We start from the raw sequence: 23,437 nt of genomic DNA on the forward strand, positions 1-23,437 counted from the left end.
ATACGCTGCTGTAGTGTACAGCAGAGTAATCAACAAGGATGGCTCGATTTCTACATCGAAGTCTAGGGTGGCTCCGCTAAAGCAGCAATCTCTGCCCCGCCTAGAGCTTTGCGCGGCACTTCTCCTAAGTCAACTCATACGTTCGATAAAGGCGGCACTTCGACATCAAAAGGTCACGGTTTTTGCATGGTGCGATTCCACAATCGTTCTCTATTGGCTATCATACGCACCCTCTCGACTAAAGACATTTGTTGGGAACCGAACTTCGGAAATTCTGGACACCATTCCAAGGCATTATTGGCGTCATGTGGACTCCAAATCAAATCCAGCTGATTGCGCATCCAGAGGTCTCATGGCTGCAGACCTAAAGGACTTTCAGTTATGGTGGAATGGCCCGTCATGGATACGTGACGCGGATCAGTTTCTGGTAAGGTTAAACAACTCACAAGTCTGTTTGAATATTTCAGAAAGAACATAGAAAAGGAAGTCAAAAGCAATTGTCTGACTGCATTAGTAGAGGTAGCTCCTGATCATCCACTTGATCATCTTGTTCAACGAGTATCTTCATGGTTGACGCTCGTTCACACGGTTGGCTATGTCCTTCGCTTTCTACGGTGCACGAAGGGTCCATTTGGGGACAAGGGCTCAAACTGTCTTACGTTTGAGGAAATCACGGCGGCACGCATTGTATGCTTGCGCCACGCGCAAACCTGCTTTCAGGATGACTATCAATTGCTACTCGCAAATAAACCATTGCGAAGTCGATCTCAGCTGGCTAAACTCTCGCCAATGATCGACAAGGACGGACTACTCAGTGTTGGAGGACGCTTGCACCACTCGCAATTGTCCACAGAGGCGAAACATCCAGTTTTGCTACCGAAATCTCATCGCATCACCAAGCTGATACTTGAATACGAGCACAGGGTCAACCTGCATCCTGGCGTCTCATCACTCTTTGTTATGGTACGTCAAACATTCTGAATATTTGGCGCAAGGAACTTGATAAGGAAAGTCACACACGACTGTTTGGCTTGTTTTCGACAGCGGCATCATACATCACAACAAAGGATGGCTGATCTACTCAGCATTCGTGTCACTCAGGCACTTCCATTTGTAAACACTGGATGTGACTATGCTGGTCCGATGCTTCTTAAGGATGGAAAGGGGCGCAAACCGCGCATTGGTAAGGGCTACATATGCCTATTTGTTTGTCTGGTCACATCGGCAATCCATCTGGAAATTGTAACGGACTTGAGCACCGACTCATTCTTGCCGCGCTAAGACGTTTCGTCTCTTTGCGTGGCAAGTGCAACAAAATCTATAGCGACAACGGAACGAATTTCATTGGAGCTAAACGCTCTCTTGATGAAATGCAGAAGCTGCTGGCATCTCAGCCACACATCGAAAAGGTTAGGAATGCTCTGGCGAATGATGGCATTCAATGGGTATTCATTCCACCACATGCTCCTCATTGGGGAGGAAAATGGGAATCTGCAGTCAGATGCGTAAAGCTGCATATTCGCCGAGTCATTGGGAAATCTACTCTCACCTACGAGCAGATGCGAACTCTACTTGCACAAGTCAGTGCGGTGGTCAACTCACGACCCTTGTGCTACAACTCGGACACAGATATCAATTATTTGTCGCCAGCACATTTCTTGATCGGCAGGCCTCTCACAACTATACCAGAGGCAGACTTAGGCCACATCCCCGTGGGCCGACTTGGGTACTGGCAAAGTATCCAATCTATGATGCAAGGTTTCTGGAAGCAATGGCATCAGGAGTATCTTACCACATTGCAACAGCGTCCAAAGTGGACCACTACAACACCAAATATAGCAGTGGGAGATGTGGTGCTTGTAAAGGAATCGAACACCCCACCAGCTCACTGGCATCTGGCGCTGGTTCTCGAAGCCTACCCAGGCAAGGATCAATTGGTTCGAGCGGTTAGACTCAAGACCTCTTCGGGAGAATTAACTCGGCCAATCACCAAGGTTGCGGTATTGCCCCGTTCAGAAACTGTGTTTCAGGGCGGGCCGGGATGTTCAGGAACGGATTGCGTTTATCGATAAGTCAGATGTAGTTGTAAGAATCGACACATACATAAGCATTGTACACACACATATATTTGTGCGCTGCTGCGACAGCGCTTTTTCTCGTTTGGTTTAGTAATAAATTGGCACTCAACTGATTCAGTAGCGAAGAAATACAATGTGAAGTTATCCAACTTAATTTTAAGGTACAGTCCACTGCTAGATCAAATCACCAGCAGATGCTGATGTGGCAGGAATAGTATTAGTTGTTGTTGTAGGCAAGCAAATCGGTTGCCGATTTTTCTTTTTTACAGTATATTCCTTAACTATTATATGCTTAGGCCAAAAATCTTCTCGACATATAGTGTCGAAGATATTGGCAGAAACACTAATTTTAAAGGACGAAATGTCCCGAGAATAAGAAAATTTAAACTTCTCCACCGCAATATTCGAGACGTTAACTTTCTTCCGAATATAGGCTATTACATCATCAGATGTGACACCAGGGTCTAGCCTAGAAACAAATATATGTTTCTTTGGTGGTATGCCAACGAGAGGCCGCGGTCCCGAAGCGTCAGCCGCAGCAGTAACGTTGGACAAGTCACCCACTGCAGCAGTCAACTTGTTTACGGGGCCCTCGATACTTTTAGAACTATCGGCAATTTCCATTGGAATGGGTAATTGCCCAGACACATCGGACACTACAATAGGCATCGTTTTTAAGAGATCATTCCCAGGTGATACCGGTAATTCATTACTAATAGCATTCACAACCGGGCTCTTAAACGATATCAATTGCTGTACATTAGGAGTGGACGGTGCATGAGACCGGTCGGGGACGATAAGAGACGCTGGCGGATCTACAGATACAGAAACACCCCAAGGACTGGTCCTTTTACGTTTCGGAGACTCATTCATAAGCGATAAACTTCTGAACTGAGTCTCCACCGCAGTAAACTCCGCTTGGAGTTTATTAAAACCTGCCCTTAAAGTGTCAAAACTATCTCTAGTCCGCCTCATGAAAGAGCGCATCTCATTCTCGACCTCCCGGCAAGCATCACATCCATATTTTAAGCCACCACCTTTAGCAATAGACTCCTTGATTCTGCCTGTGTAACCTGCACACTTAACGTGAACCGCATTGTCACACAACCAACAAAGAATATAATCATGGGAGTCAACCGCATTAGTGGCAACTATGCAATTATTTTTGAGCAGACAACCATTTTATCAAAAGTTTAATTTAAGTACAAAAGGAAATACAAAAAAATAAAAAATAAAAATTCTAAAGTTAAAAAAATCTGTGTATAAGAATATACTGACCAGTTCTGACACAAGGGTTAATGTGCAGAGTAAACCTTCACAACTAAAGAATAAAAAGAAATGAAAACACAAAAACAAAAACACGTATCACAGAGTCGCGGGTAGGCAAAAGACGAGAGTTGCATACTGATGCAAGTTCTCGTGGATACGGTACCATGTTACATAAAATCAACAACAAGTCGCATGTCATTGAATATTTCAGTAAAGCTGCTTCACCTGCAGAGTCTCGGTATCATTCTTACGAATTGGAGACTCTTATTTACTGGGTAGAAATTTTGTTGTTTTCACTGACTGTAATTCCCTTAAGGCATCAAGGACTAAACATGATCTGTCTCCTAGGGCGCAAAGATGGTGGGCTTACTTACAATCGTTTACGTTTGAATTACAGTATAGAGAAGGTAAACGAATGGCTCACGCTGATTTCTTTTCAAGAAATTTACCTTCAACTAAGTTGCTGGTCACAAATTGTAAAGCTTCTGAAAAACGAGTTTGCTTGGCAGAAATTTTCTGCAATTGGCTTTTGGCTGAACAACGTCAAGATTCTGAAATAGTTAGCATCGTAAAAGAATTAAATGACAATTCTCTTTCCATAGACGTTGCAAAAACTTATGAGTTGAGAGCAGGAATATTTTATAGATCCTTATCAATTGTTCCTCGAGTGTTTAGATGGTTCATGATAAACCAAATTCATGAATCAATTATGCATTTAGGATGGGAAAAGACGCTAGACAAGGCCTATGACTATTATTGGTTCGATAATATGTCCAAATATATTCAAAAATTTGTTGAAAATTGTATCACCTGCAAAATGTCAAAGTCCTCTTCTGGTAAAATTCAAGCTAGTCTTCATCCAATACCAAAAGTAAGCACACCTTGGCATACTATTCACATAGATATAAGTGGGAAGTTGAGTGGGAAGTCTGATCAAAAAGAGTATATCATCGTTCAAGTAGATGCCTTTACTAAATTCGTTTTGTTAACTCACACCCTTAAAATAGATGCTGAAAATTGCATAAATGCTGTGTCGGCGGCAATATCTATATCACAACAAAAGATAAATTTGCATTTGATTGCAACCGGTGCAAGCAGAGCAAATGGGCAGGTTGAACGCACTATGGGTACTTTAAAAAATGTATTAACCGCAGTCGAAACTAGCAGCAGGTCTTGGCAAGATGCATTGGGAGAAATCCAGTTGGCCTTAAACTGTACGGTGAGTCGAGTGACAAAGGCAAGTCCTTTAGAATTATTTATTGGTAAAGTTGCTCGACCATTGGGGTTACTTCCACTCTGCGACATGTTGATGAGACTGATTTGCCAGCAGTACTAGCTCAAGCAACTCAAAATATTTCGGCTTCAGCAACATATAGCAAGACACAATTTGATAAAAACAAAGCTGGAGTTGTGGAATGCAAAGTTGGCGATTTCGTATTATTAAAAAATGAGGAGAGGCATCAAACAAAGCTTGACCCAAAGTTTAGAGGCCCTTTTGAAGTAACCGAATTATTAGACGGGAATAGGTATGTGCTGAGGTCATTGACAAACAATAGGAAATATAAATATGCTCATGACGATGTGCGGAAAATGCCAGATGGTTATGTACCAGTTGAATATGAAAATGTTGAAAATGAACCTGTTGAAACAGACAGTAGTCAAAATGTTGGAAATGAAACTGTTGAAACAGACAGTAGTCAAAATGTTGAAAGTGAAACTGTTGAAACAGACAGTAGTCAAAATAATAAAAGTTAAACTGTTGAAACAGTTAGCACAGGTGCCTGAAGGGCTAGAAATGAAATGCAAGCACAAATGCAAAACAGTTGTTTTGATCATGGCATGTAGAGCATAAAATGTGATGTTTAAAATTTTTTTAAGTTAATGGTAATGAAAATATATGAATTATGTTAAAATGTTTGTTTAAGAATGAAAAAAAAAAAATAATAATAATAATGAATGAATTTGAAGATTACGTTTGTCAATGTTTAGTATCGGTTTTGTAAGAAAACTTATCCTTGTTAAACTGAAATTTTTATAATTTGTTAATAATAATATTTTATGTATATCGCAAAGCATATTTTGGAAGTATTGCACGAGGTCGTGTAATGGTCAGAATGGCCGTGTCGGCGCGGGCAGAGGCAGGGCCACGACGCTGTCGCCGAGCGTGGTTTGATGGTAAGCACAAAAGAATAAGTGTGCGACGCAGGTCAGTTCTATGCTAGACTTCGGCCACCGAAACTCGCTGCGCGATTAGAAAATGGATCATTTTAATGACGCGTTAATATATATATAAGTTAAAAGAACGAATACGGCGTTTCCGACTGTTATCTTCATGATGTAGCCAAATGAATCGTCATTTATTTAGTGACGCAATATATATACTTAAAGAGATTCCTACTGTCCATATTGAAAGGTGGAAAAATAATGTTATATGTATATGTCGCAGGGTCGTTTAGTTCTATCTGCTGGTCTGCCATATTGTTTCAGAAACTTTTAGAGTGAAGTGAATTCCAACCGACGCATACAATTGTCCGAACGCAACTGACTCGCATTCTTCGATCACGCATCGATCTACTTCTTTTTAGACGCCAAGCTGGACTACACTCGGCGACAGCGCGACAACGCCGTCGCCTCACTCATACGGTACCTAGGCGCCAGTCATATTCTTCGCTATAGTCAAATTCTAAGAAGCATTCCCAATATCCCAAACTCATTGCACAGCTTGCTCTGGCAAGCACAGTGGTCAAACTATATTCATAATGTGACAGACACGTACAGTGTCCAAAGTACGTCCATTATGCGACACGGCCGTCCTTACAAAATACACGTCCTCGTGTGTTGTCTTAACTCAACCACATAAGTGACAACGCTTCAGAATTCAAAGGGTATTTCAATACATTTTTATTCGATATTCTTATTCATCATGTAACACAATTCAAATCAGTTTTAAATTCATTCTTGTCATAGCATAATTACATTTTCGTAACATCAGTTTAATCTAATAAATCATAACATATAACATAACTTTTTTTTTTTTTTTTTTTTTTTTTTTTTAACCAATCAAATTTGTGTAGTTCCTTTTACACACAACTAACTAATCATTTATGTAATTCCCTCTATACATATAAACTTATCATTTGTGTAATTCCTTCTACACATACGACCCATAACATGTCTCTTCTGCTATGGTGCGGTCTTCATTTATCGTATTGGGCAACAGGTGCATTTTCCATTGTGCTGTCTCTATCTTTACATAACTCATCGAGTATCTGATTATTTGGTATTGCTTTTAAACATTTATGAGAATACTTATACTTTCGATTACATGTTAAATATTTTAGTAAATATCCAGGGATTGAAAATGCTATGCTACGTCGGAGTTTTTTTTTTTGCTCCCGCTACTGCTCTGATTTTTTTAACTTTCGGGTGCGGGTGAAATTTTTAGCCCATGGGCTGGGTTGGATGTAACATTCGGCCCATGCCCACCTCTAGTACAGATCTACTATGAGAGCGACTACGAAGTTGCTACGAGAGCGACTACGAAATTGCTACGAGAGCAACAGAAAAGGAAATGCTCCGTAGCAGTAGCACAAAAATTTATTTTGTTTGCTCCGCTCTCATCTCGCTTTTAATGCTTGTGCTATTGCTACAACTACAAATAGCGTATCGAAAATTTTTTGCTCTTGCTATTACTCTGTGCTCCGACGATGTATGCTACGGAGCAGAGCAGAAGAGCAATCGTTTTCCTTTTGTGCTCTCTGCTATGCTACGTAGCCCTTCGAAATCAGAGCAGTAGCGGGAGCAGAGCAATATTTTTATTGAAATTGCTGCTATGTAGCAGCAAATGCAAACACTGTAAATATCTGTCTCCATCCAATGCTTCAATTATCTCAAATGGTCTTTAAATTTAGGATCGAGCTTAGTTTGATGACGTTCTTCGTTTTTAGGCAAAACGTGATCACCCACTTTGTAATTTACTATTTTAGCTTTATTTTTGTCAAACCTATTTTTGTCGTATTTTGCTTGAGTTTCCATGTTTTTTTTAGCCTCCTTTCTCAAATTTTTTTTGTCTACTTCATCATTGTTATCTTCGTTTATCGGCAACAAGCCAAAAGGTCGAGCTTCCTTACCAATTAATAATTCTAAAGGGCTAAACTTAGTCACACGATTAATCGTGCACTTCATTGCTAGCTGCACTTCAGCCAACGCATCCTGCCATGATCTCTGACTGGTTTCGACAGCAGTCAGCATACCTTTCAGGGTACTCATGACCCGTTCTACCTGGCCGTTTGCTCTGCTGGCACCCGTAGCAATTAAATGTAGATTAATTTTTTGAGATGAGCAGACTTCGCGGAAACTTTTACTTGCGAAACTACGACCTTGATCTGCTATAATTCGAGTGGGTAAACCAAATAAAGATACGGCTGTTTTTACAGCCTTAATGCAGCTTTCAGAATCTATATTTAGCGTGTGATAAAAATAAACAAACTTGGTGAAAGCATCTATAAGAACGATGACATATTACTTCAAATCATTTCTACCACTCATTTTGCCTATAATGTCAATATGTATCGTATGCCATGGTATTTCTATTTTTGGAATAGGATGCAGCTCGACTTGCACTTTTCCGACAAGTGGCTTAGATACTTTACATGTGATGCAGTTTTCTACAAACCTACGCACATATTTGGACATATTTTCGAACCAGTAATAACCATAGACCTTGTCGAGTGTCTTTTCCCAACCCAGATGCATTACAGCTTCATGGACGTGATTTATGACGGCCCATCGAAAAGCTCTTGGTATTACCGGCAAACATTTAGTCTTACTATTTCGCTGTATTTTCCTATGTTATTCCTTTTCGCAATTCGTAGGTTTTGTCTATATTTCTTGGCAACTCATTACTTTTTAACTTTAAAATTATTTCTAGTATTTCGGAATCTCGCTGTTGTTCCGAAACCAACCAGTTGTCAGATACCTCCGTCAAATTGATTCGTAATTCAGGTATTTTATTCCGACTTTTAGGTTGTTCAAGCACTGGATTCCGAGAGAGAAAGTCAACATGCGCCATTCGCTCGCCTTTTCTATATTCTATTTCGAAATCAAATGCCTGTAAAAACGCCCACCATCTATGCACCCTCGGTGTTAAATCTAGCTTTGTGCGGCTGGCCTTTAATAAATTACAGTTAGTATAAACTGTAAATTTACGTCCCTGCAAATAATGTCGGAAGTGTTTAACAGCATTTACTACTGCTAACGTCTCCAGTTTTTCTGGAGGTGTTTCTTAGAGGTGAGAAGATACAGAGGTTAAAGGGTTTGGGAAAAATTGAACACAAATTGCCGAAAATAAGAAGCCAACCCAATAAATTGTCTCAGCTGTGAAACATTTTGAGGTGGTGGTAATCCATTTAAAGCTTGCATTTTTCGTGAATTTGGCCCGATTTCTCCATTGCTTAATTCAGATCCAAGATACTCTATTCTAGTTGTGAGAAAGGAGCACTTGGTGACATTAAATGAAAATCCAGCCTTACTCAATGTCTCCCATACTGTCCGCAATCTAACTAGCGCATCTTCTTTGCTTTCTGTCATTATGAGAACATCATCAATATACACGATTGCATAAGTGTAAGCTAAAGCTCCTAAGGCCTTCATTATCGCCCGCTGGAACACAGATGGTGCGTTCTTCAAACCGAACGGCATTGTCAAGAACTCGTATTGACCTTCTGGCGTCACAAATGCAGTTCGTTCGATTGAGTCCTCGTGAACTGGAATTTGATAGAAACCACTTGCCATATCAATGCACGAAAAATATTTAGCACCCCGAAGTCAATTTGGCAATTTGGTCTGAGATGAGGGGCAACGGGTATTTGTCAGCAACTGTATTGTCGTTTAGCATGCGATAGTCTACACACAGTCGATCGGTGCCATTTTTCTTCTTAACTAGCATCATGGTACTAGCGAAAGGTGAACAGCTTGTGCGAATAACTTGAGCCTTTAATAATTCGTCAACTTTACCCCGCACTTTGTTTTTCTCTTCTTCACTAAGGCTATATGGCGGCCGTTGTACTGTCTTTTGCTGATCTATTAGTCTAATTTCCAAATGCCCTGTGGTGACCCTAGTCTTTGGTATTCCATCAATAAACCAATCTGAATAATATTTTAAAATATTTATCAAGGCTGCCTTATCGTGATCATCAAGTTCACTATTCGATTCTATGACATTTTCATAATTGGAAATTATTAACGCTTCTACTCTTTTGGTTTTGTAAAGTTGAAATTTGTCAGCGTCCATAGTTACGCCAAAGCCCTGACAAAAAATTTCACGACCAATTAGTACGTCATGTTTCAAATACTTGTCCATAATAACATGTAACAAAATCTCGAAATAACATTGATCAATACTTATATTACATAATAGTTGTTGAGTGCTACATATTGAATCATTGCTTATACCGTTTAACTTTACAATGTTATTAATTCTTTTACCACTAAACTTATCAGCGACGCTTTCCTTAACCAAGGAGCATTCAGCTCCAGAGTCGAAACAAAATGGAACGGACTCACCGGTTGAACTGCTCCTGATGGCGGAGCTACAGTACAGATGTCTACACGTTTCTCAATTACTCGGTCGTTTCCTCGTGATCGTCCTTTTGGACAAGCGGATGCGAAGTGTCCAAGCTCGTCGCATTTGAAACATTTGATAGTTGACCTGTCTTTTGATCCTTGTGTTGAACTTCCTTAGTGGCTTTTTCTATGAATTGGTGTCCTCTGCCGAGCACGACATTCAGCATATTTATGCCCAGAAGAATTTGACTATAGCGAAGAATATGACTGGCGCCTAGGTACCGTATGAGTTAGGCGACGGCGTTTTCGCGCTGTCGCCAAGTGCAGTCCAGCTTGGCGTCTAAAAAGAAGTAGATCGATGCGTGATCGAAGAATGCGATTCAGTTGCGTTCGGACAATTGTATGCGTCGGTTGGAATTCACTTCACTCTAAAAGTTTCTGAAACAATATGGCAGACCAGCAGATAGAACTAAACGACCCTGCGACATCAGAAGTGGGATCTGCTTTGCCTACAAATACCACCGATGCATAATTGGCAGCTTTACAAATGCAAAACAACACCAAGGGCTCCGGCAACTGATGAAAAGGGAAAACATGTAACTCTGCCAAAATTTAATCCTGAGGGAGCTGGAGCAGATGGCACAGCTGGCAGCGAAGGAAGCATCCTGATGACAACTTTGAGTAAGGCGCTAGAGGGAAGCTCATCACAATGGCTGTCCCAAATATGCTTTGCTGGCATTACATGGCCACAATTCAAAGAACTCTTCGTGCAACACTTTGTTGGCATAGAAACGTCTGCGGCTATACTGATAAAAATTTTGAACGGGCGACCAAAGTCTGGAGAAAGCTACACCGAATATGGCAGCCGAATTGTCACCTTAATAATGTCAAAATTTAAATCTAATGATCTGGAGGAAATCGCGGTTTCACTAGCTTTGGTCCACATGGCACAAATTGATGACAAACTGTCGCGCTGGGTTTTTACAAACAATATTAAAACCCGAAATAAAATGCAACAACAACTACACACACTTTTAAGAAGCGGAACCTAGATGACGACTCATCTACAACTATTGTGGAAAGTCTGGGCATAAATATGCTGAATGTCGTGCTCGGCAGAGGACACCAATTCATGGAAAAAGCCACTACGGAAGTTCAACACAAGGATCAAAAGACCGGTCAACTGTCAAATATTTCAAATGGAGACTTCGCATCCGCTTGTCCAAAAAGACGATTGCTCTGGCAAGCACAGTGGTCAAACTATATTCATAATGTGACAGACACGTACAGTGTCCAAAGTACTTCCATTATGCGACATATTTAACTTTAATAAATGAAAACGGCGGTACCAACTGTCATCTTCATAATGTCCATATTGAAAGGTGGAAAAATAATGTTATATGTATATAACTTAAAAGAACGAAAACGGCGGTTCCAACTGTGATCGTCATAATGTAGCCAAATGAATCGTCATTTATTTAGTGACTCAATATATATATTTAAAGAGATTCCTACTGTACCTATTAAAAGGTCAAAAGAAAAAAATGTTATATGTATATAACTTTAATAAATGAAAACGGCGTTGCCAACTGCCATCTTCATAATGTAACCAAATGAATTGTCATTTATTCAGAGACACAATAAATATATTTAAAGAAATTCCTACTGTCTATATTAAAAGGTGGAAAAATAATGTTATATGTATGTAACTTAAAAGAACGAAAACGACGGTTCCAACTGTGATCGTCATAATGTAGCCAAATGAATCGTCATTTATTTAGTGACGCAATATATATTTTTTATGACATTCCTACTGTACCTATTAAAAGGTCAAAAGAAAAAAAATGTTATATGTATATAGATTTAATAAATGAATACGGCGGTGCCAACTGTCATCTTCATAATTTATATGAAAAAAAAAAAAATTTACTCAACATTTAAAATTTTTCATATCATATGAAAATATATATCATAACGTATGGGATTTATTTAATATCGCCCATTTATATGAAAAAAAAAAATTACTCAACATTCAAAATTTCTCATATCATATGAAAATGTACATCATAACGTAAAGGATATATTTAATATCGCCCATTAATATGAAAAGAAAAAATTTACTCAACATTCAAAATTTCTCATATCATATGAAAATATATATCATAAAGTATGGGATTTATTTAATATCGCCCATTTATATGAAAAAAAAATTTACTCATTCAAAATTTCTCATATCATTTGAAACTATATCATAACGTATGGGATTTATTTAATATTTTTTTTTTTTTTTATTGTCTGGACGTTGACGCGTATAATGCGAAGTACGTTCAAGTGGCCCATACGACACCAGGACATAAGCTGTTTCGCGCGAGCCCAAGCAGAGCGCTGTCCACCTCCCGACCGACCGACCGTGGGGCGCAGCCGCATATCGGACGGCACGATCGTGTGGACAAATACAAATAAAACGGACAAACAATTAAAAATATGATTAACTACAGCTAATTACGAGCTAAATGTGCTAAAATAGAAGTTTTCACAAGGGAAAGAGAGGCTTCTGATCTGATTACGGGAACATTCTTAACTTTACTAACTGTAGCAAAAATATGAGGATTAAAAGTTAATTTATGGTCCATAAGAACACCTAAATCATTGATAATATCTAACCGCTCTAAGGCAGTGTCGTTAAGATAATAAGATGCTAAGTATGGAGTGCATCTATAAAAAGACATAACTTTAGCCGTTAAGGTTTAATAGGTTTGTTTCACACCAACTCTGAAGATCATTAAGATCTGATTGAAGTAGGCAAGAAGTAAATATGTCTTTAAAACTGAGCTAAAGCTTGACATCATCCGCGTACATAAGCACCCGAGAATGTGACACTACCAATGAAAGATCATTTATAAAAAGAGTGAATAGCAATGGACCCAAATGACTACCATGAGGTACTCCAGAGGTCACTTGGATGGTCTTAGAAAATGAAGACTTAAAGAGGACCTTTTGTGTACGCTTAGAAAGATATTGAAGAATCCAATCTAGCAAAAGGCTGGGGATGCCAAGTGCGTTTAATTTATATAAAAGCAGAGTATGATTAACAGAGTCAAAGGCCTTGCTGAAGTCAGTATAAATGACGTCTGTTTGCACGGCAGTCTTAAACCCTTTGATTGAGTGAGATGTAAATTCTAATAGGTTAGTAGTTGTCGATCTACGTTTTTTAAACCCATGTTGGGATGACGAAATGATTGAGCTACAAAAATGCTGCAATTGAGATGTTATTATTTTCTCAAATGCTTTGGGTATGGCAGACAATTTAGAAATACCCCTATAATTGGAGGCTTCGGACTTCTTCCACTTTTTATGAAGAGGAATAATATATGATTCCTTCCAGATAGGCGGGAAGGCGGAAGATGTGACGGACAGTTTAAACAACTTAAGTATTGGCTTACATAGGGCCTCCGCGCAAAACCTTAATACGCAGCCTGGTATTCCACGCCTGGTATTCCACGCTAAGAACCGAACTTTCATCAAACACAGGGTCTAAAATGCAATTAGACGATTGCAAGTGATGAGGATAAGGAGGATTTGCTTGATAAATCGAAGGAGAATAAGTTGTTTTGAAAAAATCAGCAAACATGTCGGCAATTGCCGATCATTGTCAGCTTTATTGTTTTCGAAAGACAAGTAAGACGGGTGCACTGATGTCTTACGTTTAACATTTACAAATTTATAAGATTGCTTAGGATCGCGAGAAAACCTGAGTTTACATCGCTGAAAATAATCCTTATAGCAATGTGAATTCAGCACCATAAAATTTGATCGAGCAACTACATATAGGGAAAAATCCGATGCTTTACCGGATTTTTTAAATCTTTTATAACATCTCGATTTTACTTTCTTCAAGTTACATAACTCACGTGAGAACCAAGGAGGTCTATCAGACCATCCTAGAGTCACACGCGGGACACAAACATCAAAGAACGACTCAAGAGTTTTATAGAAGACAGAAATGGCGGAGTCCATATCAGTGCAAGTATACAGATATGTCCAATCATTAGTTAACAAGAGTTTTTTAAGTTTAGTAAAGTTTGTCTTGCGAAAACATCGGGTTGGAGACATCGAGTTATTATGTCGAGACATAACACCAAAAGGAAGGTCAATGGTTATATCCAGAGTTGGATGAAAGTTGTCTTCGGGGATAACTAAGGGATCAGTCCTGCAAACATCGCAGTTGGAAGAATCCAACACAAATACCAGATCTAGTGATCTGTTACGACTATTCCGGACACGATTTATTTGAGTTAGGGACTACTCAAGCAGACCATCTATGAAACAATGTGACAAGGAGGGCAACAGTAATAAAGAGTCAAATGAAAGGGTCCAGGCAATCTCAGGTAAATTGAAATCTCCCAGAACAACGAGCAAGTCTTTGTCAGAGAGATATGAGGAAATAAGTTAAATAGCTTCCAAATGGTGAGTGTATACTGCCAAGTCGGACTGTGGTGGAATATACGAACAAGTAATATAGACAGAAAAAGAATTAAACGAAATTTTAACACAAACAAATTCAATCTCCTGATTGGAGGACTGGACAATTTCAGACGAGAACGCCGAGTCAACAGAGATCAAAACGCCACCACCATTACGGATAGTCCGATCATGTCTATATATTAAATATTTTGAGGGGAAAATTGAAGCATCGGCAATATCAGGCTTCAGCCAAGTCTCAGTTAAGGCAAGAATAGGAAAGTCAAAAGCTAGACTATCTACATAGAGTTTAGACAGTTTAGTATTTAGTCCCTGTACGTTCTGATAGGCCAGAGTTAGGGGCGAAATTAGATTTTTGACTCGCCAACAGGTGCAGACGAGCCGGAAGGAACGTTATTCACAGAGGCAGGTAGCAAGCTAATCGGAGGCCGATTCTTCTTTTTTATTGTATACTCTTTTACAACAAGGTGTTCCGGCCAAAAATCTTTATGACATATTTGGCCAAAAAGATCTGGGGAGACACCTATTTTAAAGGACGAAATGTCCCGAGTATATGAAAAACGGAACTTTTCCACAGCAATGTTTGGTGCTTGAACTTTGCCCTTCTTCAGAAGTAGTATTGGGATCAAGCCTCGAAATAAAAATTTGCTTTTTGGGTGGAACTACAACAAGGGAACTAGGAATACTAGGCACAGCAGTAGCGGCTACAGCAGACGCAGCAGCAGCCAGCACTTTACTAGCTCCTCTTGTAACTACTTTATTGGCAATATTCCTGGAAACGGATGTTTGCCCGGACGGTTCGGAAACTACAACCGATATCGTGTTAGTAGGTGGGTTACTGTCTCCAGGGGAAATGGGAAGAGACTCCACACCTGCCAAAGCCGGACTCCTAAACGCTGCTATCAGCTGCTGTGCATTTGGTGACATAGGGTCAATGTCGAAAGCCGGAACTGGTAGAGACGAATGTGCCGACGGACTGAGGAACGCGCCCTGAAACCTGGCCCTCTTTCGCGTCGGAGATTCAATCAAAAGTTTAGAACTTCTGAATTGAACCTGCATCGCCAAAAGCTCCTCTTGGAGCTTATGAACGCCAGCTGACAGGGTTTTAAATGCATTCCCAGTCCGTTTCATAAAACTTCGCATCTCGAGCTCCAAGCCACGACACGAATCACAGCCCCATTTAAGGCCGCCACCCTGTGCAATACTATCCCGCACCATGACTGTGTAACCAGCATATTTAAAGTGCATTACATTGTCACACAGCCAACAGTAAAGAAAGTCTTCACTGGTCTTGCTGGAATTATTGCAATTATATTTGCAACAGACAGACATTATTAAATAATTGATTTATACAAAAACAAATTATAAATCAATATGTAAATAAAAAGGGAAAAATGTATATATATGTTAAGAGAGACGTATACAAACCAAGGCAAAAGCTAACTGCAATATGCAAAATTAGAAAGAGAAAACAATAAGAGAGAATATTAGTATTAAAACACACAACAACAAAAACTTGTCACCAGCGCGAAGATAACGGCCGCGAGCGGCCAACACCACACAAACAAAAACAAACTATGAACTGTAAATTGAGAGCGCGGGTGGGAGCAAAAAATAGAACGAAATCAAAAACTAAGCAGCGCAACAACAAAATTATATTTGCGTTTGTTACAGTTTTGATAATAAATTTATATAAATGTTTGTAAATTTAACGCAAACTTCGCGATTAGTATAGCGACTTATTAAGAATTAGTAAGGCAATGAATTTAAATTGAATATTATAAATTAGCTTCACGAAAGAATGGAAGACAAAAATTAAGCGAGAGCGCAAAAAAAACACGACCGACTTCGATGAGTGACAATATGTAAGATATGAAAAAAAAAAATTTACTCAACATTTAAAATTTTTCATATCATATGAAAATATATCATACCGTATGGGATTTATTTAATATCTTTATTTAATAGCTAAGAGAACTACACATATATATCAATAAAATAAAGTACCAGTCTAACACTCCTGTTTTACACCCTGTAACTGTCGACATAGGTCAGCAAAACACAAAGGTTAGTGACACTGCGATCCTTTTGCTCAATAAAATGGAGGTAGAACGGATAAACCTACTCCCGCTGTTCCACCAGGACTATACCTCGATTTCCAACTAGAGTTACCCGAACCACTTGAATTATATTGAGAACGCTTGTAATAGACTTTAGAGAAGATGTTCAGTATGCATATGACTGCTCAATGGGATTCATAAACGACTAGCAAAAACAGCCTGTGGGGGGGTTCTTTGTGAACGTCATAGCTAGTATTTTCACAGCGTATTTTATGTATGTCGGCTATCCATATTAACCGAATCCCTTGCCTGGATTTTTATTAGAGGAGAATACAAAAGAGTTACGGACATCACTTCTTGCAGGCGCTATAGATGATAATTGCGCTCCGCGTCTGTACCCACCCTACCATGAGCCTAATCAAACATTCAAAATAATTAGCATCGTCTTGCTATAGGTTCGATCAATTTGATCTACAAAAATTCTTCATTTTCAAAACAATATTTAGCTAAATAGCTGAATCTCGGTACAATTCCGATTATATAGGTTGCAAATGTTGCATATTGGTTCTTATTACTAATGATTACTCTACTACTTAATATTCATGATTTCCTAACTTTACTATAATTAAACTTTTTACATTAGTTCAAAAAAAATTAAAAAAGAAAAAAAAGAAATATGTGTGTTGAAAATACCATATGTTTCTGTTTGCAGCCCTGTATTTATCACTGGTTATATCGATTGTACTAAGCTTGTAGGTTATCGATAGAAGATGCTTTGTAACTCTGTATATTTTGTTTTTCCTTTTCCGCCCTTGAAAGTGTATGGACACTTAATAAAGATAAAATTATAATTTAACCCAATCCACTAGATCCTCAACAGGTTATGGGCCCAGATACACGCGAGTGTGGGCAGGAGGATTTGTGTTAAAAGTTTAAGTAGATATTTCGCGGCTGGCGAAAAGTAATTGTGCGGAAAGACACACGGCATAAGGCGCGTGGTAAAATATGAGTTCTTTTTACCAAATAGAAAAGTTGGAGGAGGGGAATTATGATTCCTGGTCCGTTCAAATGCGCAGCGTGTTGAACCATGCGGAATTATGGAACTCCATAGGCATGACGAGGCCTACGGAAGCGAATGCGGTTGCTGCGTGGGATGCACAGAATCAAAAAGCGTTGGCGACGATAACGCTGAGTGTAAGACCGTCTCAGTTGGTTTACCTCAAGAATTGTGCTACAGCAAAGGAAGCATGGGATAAGCTCAAGGAAACATACGAGCCAAGCGGACCCGTCCGGAGGGTGTCGCTATATAAAAAGTTGCTTGGGTTGCAGCTGAAAGAGGACAAGATGAGCGACTATCTCAATATGTTCTTCTCTACAAAGGACAAACTTGCTGAAGTGAATATTAAGCTAGAAGACGAACTAGCGGTGATCATATTACTTTCAAGTTTGCCAAAGGAATACGAAAACTTCGTTATTGCGATGGAGACTCGTGATAGTCTTCCTTCTTTGGACAGTCTAAGGATTAAGTTGCTGGAAGAAGGAGATCGCAGGAGTAACGAGAGAATGTCAACCCCAGAAGAGCAACGGGCATACCAGGCAAATGTGCGAAAAAATCCAACTCGTAAGAAGAGGTCTCTGGTGGATATAGAGTGCTACAGTTGTGGGCAACGAGGTCACTATAAGAGGGACTGCCCAAAGCTTCAAGAAAAGACAAAGGAAAATCGGCAATCACAACATCGATCGTACACTACTCTAGCTGCGGCACAGGCAGGAAATCTAGATGCTTCGAGCTGGTGTGTGGATTCGGGAGCAACGGCTCATTTATGTGGCAGGCGCAGTATGTTTGTGAATTATGTTGCACATGAGGAAGATGTTGTATTGGCCAACAACCACGTCATAAAAGCAGTTGGCAGAGGTGACGTGCTTGTACAAACAGGATTTTGTGAGCTGAAATTGGAGAATGTTTTGCACTTACCAGGGTTGGAGACGAATTTTATGTCGGTTGATCGAGCAGTCGATAGGCGATGCACTGTGACTTTCGACAAAAATTCAGCGACGGTTGGTGCTAATAGCAGAGAGACAAGGAAAGCTCTTTGTGTTTAAGGAGACGGGCAATCGATGCTTTGGAGCGAAACAAATAAGTGCAGAAGATTGGCACTACAGGTATGGTCATTTGAATTATTCAAGTCTGATGAATATTGTTAAACGCAGGATGGTGACTGGCATGGAAAATGTGGATTTTTCCGAGAAGATGCCATGTGTGACTTGTATGAGAAGCAAGATTCATACTCAACCTTTCCCGTCAGCGTCTGAACATAGAGCTCAGCATCTTTTGGAATTGGTACATACCGATGCATGTGGACCTTTTAAGTAACGTTCTCTAGGCGGTTCTTCATATTTCTTGACATTCATAGACGACATGTCGAGACGAATATTTGCTTATTGTCTAAAATCGAAGGATGAAGTATTCGAGAAATTCGTGGAATTTAAAGAGATGGCTGAAAGACAGACTGTCCAAAAATTGAAAGCAATAAGAAGTGAAACGGAGAATTATCACAGCGTTTGATGGTATTAAAGATATGAATTGGGTAGTGACGTTCATATAGTCAAAGAATGGAGTGGCTGAACAAGCAAACCGGACGCTAGTCGAGATGGCTAGATGTTTGCTTGTACATGCGGATATGCAGGAGTTTCTCTGGGCAGAGGCAATAATGACAGCGTGTTACATTCGAAACAGATACCAAAAGCAGCAGCTTTAGTTGGTATGACACCTTATGAGGCATGGACTGGAAGGAAACCCAATATGCAGGGTATGCCCATTTTTGGATCGATAGCAGTTGCATTGGATAAGACACGACAAAGCAAGTTTCAGGCCAAGGGCAAAGAATATCGACTCGTAGGATATTGACTGGTGTCAAAAGCATACAGGTTGTATGACAAAGAAAACGAGAACGGTGGGACGAATCAAGTAAACATGATCTGGAAAATGAGGAATTTGTTAGCGCTGAAGACTTCGATGATGAGAGTTCAGGGCAGAGCGATGATGAATCTGGCCAAGCGGAAGAACAAGAACTAGAACAAGAGATACGGCAGGAAGGACAGATCGGTCCTGGAAGGCCACGTTTGATTCGCACCGGTAAGCCAGGACGTCCCAAGAAAATATACAATCGTGTGAACAAGTTACATGTAAAGGAACTGGATATGCCACAGACATTTGATGATGCGATGCAAGGTAAGCAATCTTCATTTTGGAAGACTGCTATGGATAAGGAATATGAGGCTCTGTTGGCAAATAAGACATGGACACTGGTAGATTTATCCAAGGGACAAAAAGCGATTGGTTCAAAGTGGGTATATACTATCAAACGGAGTGGCGATGGAAGCGTGGAGCGGTATAAGTCTCGATTGGTGGCTAAAGGGTGCTCACAGATATACGGCGTCGATTATACCGAAACCTTCTCACCAGTGTGTCGTTACGAAACGATACGGCTAGTTTTGGCTATAGCAGCGGAGCTGAAACTATATCTGCACCAAATGGATGTGTGCACAGCCTATCTTAACAGTGACCTAAACGAAGTCGTCTATATGAGGCAGCCTCAGGGATTATGGATAAGGCAAATTCACAACAGGTGTTGAGGCTGAATAAAGCTATATATGGATTGAAACAAGCAGGAAGGGAGTGGAATGCCAAGTTGAATGCAGCACTATGTGATCTTGGATTCACTTCTTCCAAGAACGAGCCGTGCCTTTATCAACAGGATATAAAAGGTAGACTTTGTTTGGTACTAATATATGTAGATGATTTACTTATAGCTTGCCAAAAGATGGATGACATGATCGCAATCAAGGCAAAGATTGCGATGAAATTCGAATGCGTCGATTAGGGTCCGTTACGAGAATTTTTGGGCATGCAAGTAGACCGGAATGGTGATACAGGCAGTATCGTGATGAATCAGGCTCAGTACATAAAAGGCATGCTTCAAAGACATAGTATGGAAGTGTGTCGAGCAGTTGCTACTCCATTGGATGCTGGTTTCCAAGTGGCGTGCAGTGACGAGAAATGTGTCATACAGGATGTGACAATGTATCAGTCAGCAATCGGAGAGTTGATGTGGCTTGCATTAACATCAAGACCTGATATCTACCATTCAGTTATCAAATTAGCGCAAAGGAATAAGGAACCTCACAGTGAACATGTTGCAGCAGTTAAGCATGTTATGAGGTATTTGGCGGCAACGAAGGATCTTAAGTTGCACTACCGATCGTGTGGAGATGCTCTTACGGGATACGCTGACGCAGATTGGGGCGGTGATGTGAGCAACCGCAAATCGTACACAGGGTACGTGTTTTTCTTGGCAGGTGGCCCTATTTCCTGGAAGTCAGAAAAACAATGCAGTGTGGTGTTGAGCAGCACAGAGGCGGAATACATGGCTATGTCTTCAGCGGCGAAAGAGGCTTTGCATTTGAGGCGATTGTTGATCGAGATTGGATGTGGAGACGCTGGGACATCTACGAAATTGTTTGGAGACAATTTGAGTGCTCAATCTCTGGCCAAGAATCCTGTGTTTCATGCTCGATCGAAACACATTGACATCAGACATCATTTCGTTCGAGAAGTTGTTACAAGAGGCGAGATTGATCTGGACTATATATCAACTAAGGACATGGTAGCTGATATATATACGAAAAATTTGTCTAAGCAAAAGCATAATCATTGTGTCAAGTTATTGAATTTAAACTAAGAAAGTAATTGTAATTGGCACACAGAATCATATTGAGGAAGGGTGTTGAAAATACCATATGTTTCTGTTTGCAGCCCTGTATTTATCCCTGGTTATATCGATTGTACTAAGCTTGTAGGTTATCGATAGAAGATGCTTTGTAACTCTGTATATTTTGTTTTTCCTTTTCCGCCCTTGAAAGTGTATGGACACTTAATAAAGATAAAATTATAATTTAATCCACTCGATCCTCAACAATGTGGCGTGATTACGCTAATATCCACACAAAATTCACTCTCTACAAATATTTTGCTCTATATATGTCCATTGACAATGTATTAAATGCTAATTCTTCTATTTTTTATATGTCTTGACAATGTATTAAATGCTAATGCTCACCCGAATAAATTCAGTTCATCAGATAAATTTATAAAAATATAAGGAAAATTGGTTTTGATACACTTACAGCTTGTTAATTTTTCCCACGCAGAAAGATCTTTCGTTGTGTTGTTGTCGCTGTTCAAAATAGGAAGGTTTACATATTCCAAATAGAGCTAAAGCATCATATTACATTGTAAATTTACATGCATACTCAAATTCTGAAAAATGAAAATTATTAACTAACGAAAATATACACTGCCATTGAATTCCATTTCCTTTAAAATTGAACCATTTAGCCAACAAACAAAAAAAAGGAAATTCAATGTAAAATTATCTTAAAATGATTCTAAACTACTGGGGAGCCTTATTTTGACTCATTTCACTTAATCCTGGTTATTTCGTCCGTTCCGAAGACGAATAAAAAATCTCCTTAGGCAAAGTATACGCCTTGGTTATACTTCAAAATATTCCAAAATGCTTTTCTCATTTATATAACGTGTTGAGTGAGGTTAGGTTTTGTTCGTAGAAAGGGTAGATTGAATACTTCTTTCTACTGTTCATACTTCATGCTTTAGGTTAGGTTACAATTGGGAAAAAGGTTAGGTTTTGTACATCCTTCTAGGTTTAGAATCCTACACGTGTTCTGCTGGTATGGTCTGGATTACATGAGAGACAGGATAAGCGAAAGTGCAATGTTGACAATTATAAATGTTGCAACATTCGAATTTCACTTTGCTTCGCTAACGCCGTATCTATAATAACACTGTATAAGACACAAAACTATTTTGGTAATTTTCTCTTTTATTTACCCTTACCACAATCCGAGGCAAAAGTTAAATATATTTAACTCTCGGATTTCCACAATTGATCGTCGGTTCAAACCGTTGACTGACGCAAACAGTTCACTCACAAAAATTTTGAGACTGCTGGGGCAAGTCTGCCGAAGACAGGTGTCTCAAAGAAATGTCAAGTAAGGTGAATTAATAGAAAAATTGCCAATACTTGATGGAAACTATTTCCGATGCTGTTAAAGAAAAAATGCATAAGTTAAATGTACAATAATTCGAGAATTATTGCAATGAAATTAACTTACATTAATCTCTTGAACACATACACACACATAAACTTTTATTTTCGCACACGCGTAGGGGTTATGATACACTCCCCTATTGGGTTATTTAAAACTTTGGACCAATACGTCCGATCAGTTGGAATTCACGTGGAGAAAAGAAAGAACACTTTTCCAAAAACCACTCTGTTCAATAAGTCTCTTTTGCTTATTTTCTTATTGTTTTATCCAAACTCCATTTATAGAAAAATAATGTAAAGCAATGCAAAACAAACCGATCAGCTGTGTGGCGTTGCCACTTAGTTCATTCTTTTTCCAGCTGGTTACCTACATTTCGATTCTCACCACTTTAGCAAATATCGATAACAACAACAAAAATACTAAATAAGCGAAATCACTTGAATTTTAAAATAACTGAAATTCCTGTACATTACACCACTGTTTAATTCGTAGTTTATTCAACGTCTCGAATTCAACAGAAATGTGAAAGTCTGTGATATTACAATATTTATTGACGAATATCCTTAGCATGGAAAGTTCCTACTAATTTCCCTTGTAAATCTTCTAGAATATAGTATGAATTCCCTTGTTTTTCACGAACACGAGCTTTAAGAAACGCCGGGCAAAGTTTCGCATTAATTCCTTTACTAAAATTGCTTTGAACAAAATTCCTTCTAAAACCTTCCTGACCAACTTTGAAACAGATAGGTCTGGTTCTTAAATTATATTGCTGGGCTTGTTGTTCATATGCACTTTTCAAGTTTTCTCGTAACTTTGATCGTAATAATTTAAGCTGATCATCTCGATCGAGCT

The 23,437-nt window shown here is 39.3% G+C and overlaps 2 protein-coding genes across 2 annotated transcripts; both read left to right on the forward strand.

Moving 5' to 3' along the window:
• Positions 1 to 1,370: 1,370 nt before the first annotated feature.
• Positions 1,371 to 10,039, forward strand: LOC124461745. Its single transcript, XM_047013213.1, has 2 exons — positions 1,371 to 2,043; positions 9,849 to 10,039. The coding sequence occupies exons 1-2, from the start codon at positions 1,371 to 1,373 to the stop codon at positions 10,037 to 10,039; spliced, it is 864 nt and encodes a 287-aa protein (XP_046869169.1).
• A 10,361-nt stretch (positions 10,040 to 20,400) lies between these two features.
• On the forward strand, positions 20,401 to 21,120 carry LOC124461746 (secreted RxLR effector protein 161-like; the record flags this gene model as incomplete). Its single annotated transcript, XM_047013214.1, has 1 exon — positions 20,401 to 21,120. A coding segment is annotated over exon 1 (720 nt), but the record flags the coding sequence as incomplete, so codon positions are not given.
• Between the last annotated feature and the right edge of the window lie 2,317 nt (positions 21,121 to 23,437).

The sequence above is a fragment of the Drosophila willistoni genome, unplaced genomic scaffold (genome assembly GCF_018902025.1).
Source record: "Drosophila willistoni isolate 14030-0811.24 unplaced genomic scaffold, UCI_dwil_1.1 Seg619, whole genome shotgun sequence".
NCBI lineage: Eukaryota > Metazoa > Arthropoda > Insecta > Diptera > Drosophilidae > Drosophila > Drosophila willistoni.

What these genes read in the sequence shown, in the direction of transcription:
- LOC124461745 (XM_047013213.1), top strand. Translation starts at nt 1,371, where the DNA reads ATGCAGAAGCTGCTGGCATCTCAGCCACACATCGAAAAGGTTAGGAAT. An exon ending in GTTTCAGGGCGGGCCGGGAT is followed by an intron (nt 2,044 to 9,848) that starts GTTCAGGAACGG and finishes TAAACTTATCAG; the next exon opens with CGACGCTTTCCTTAACCAAG.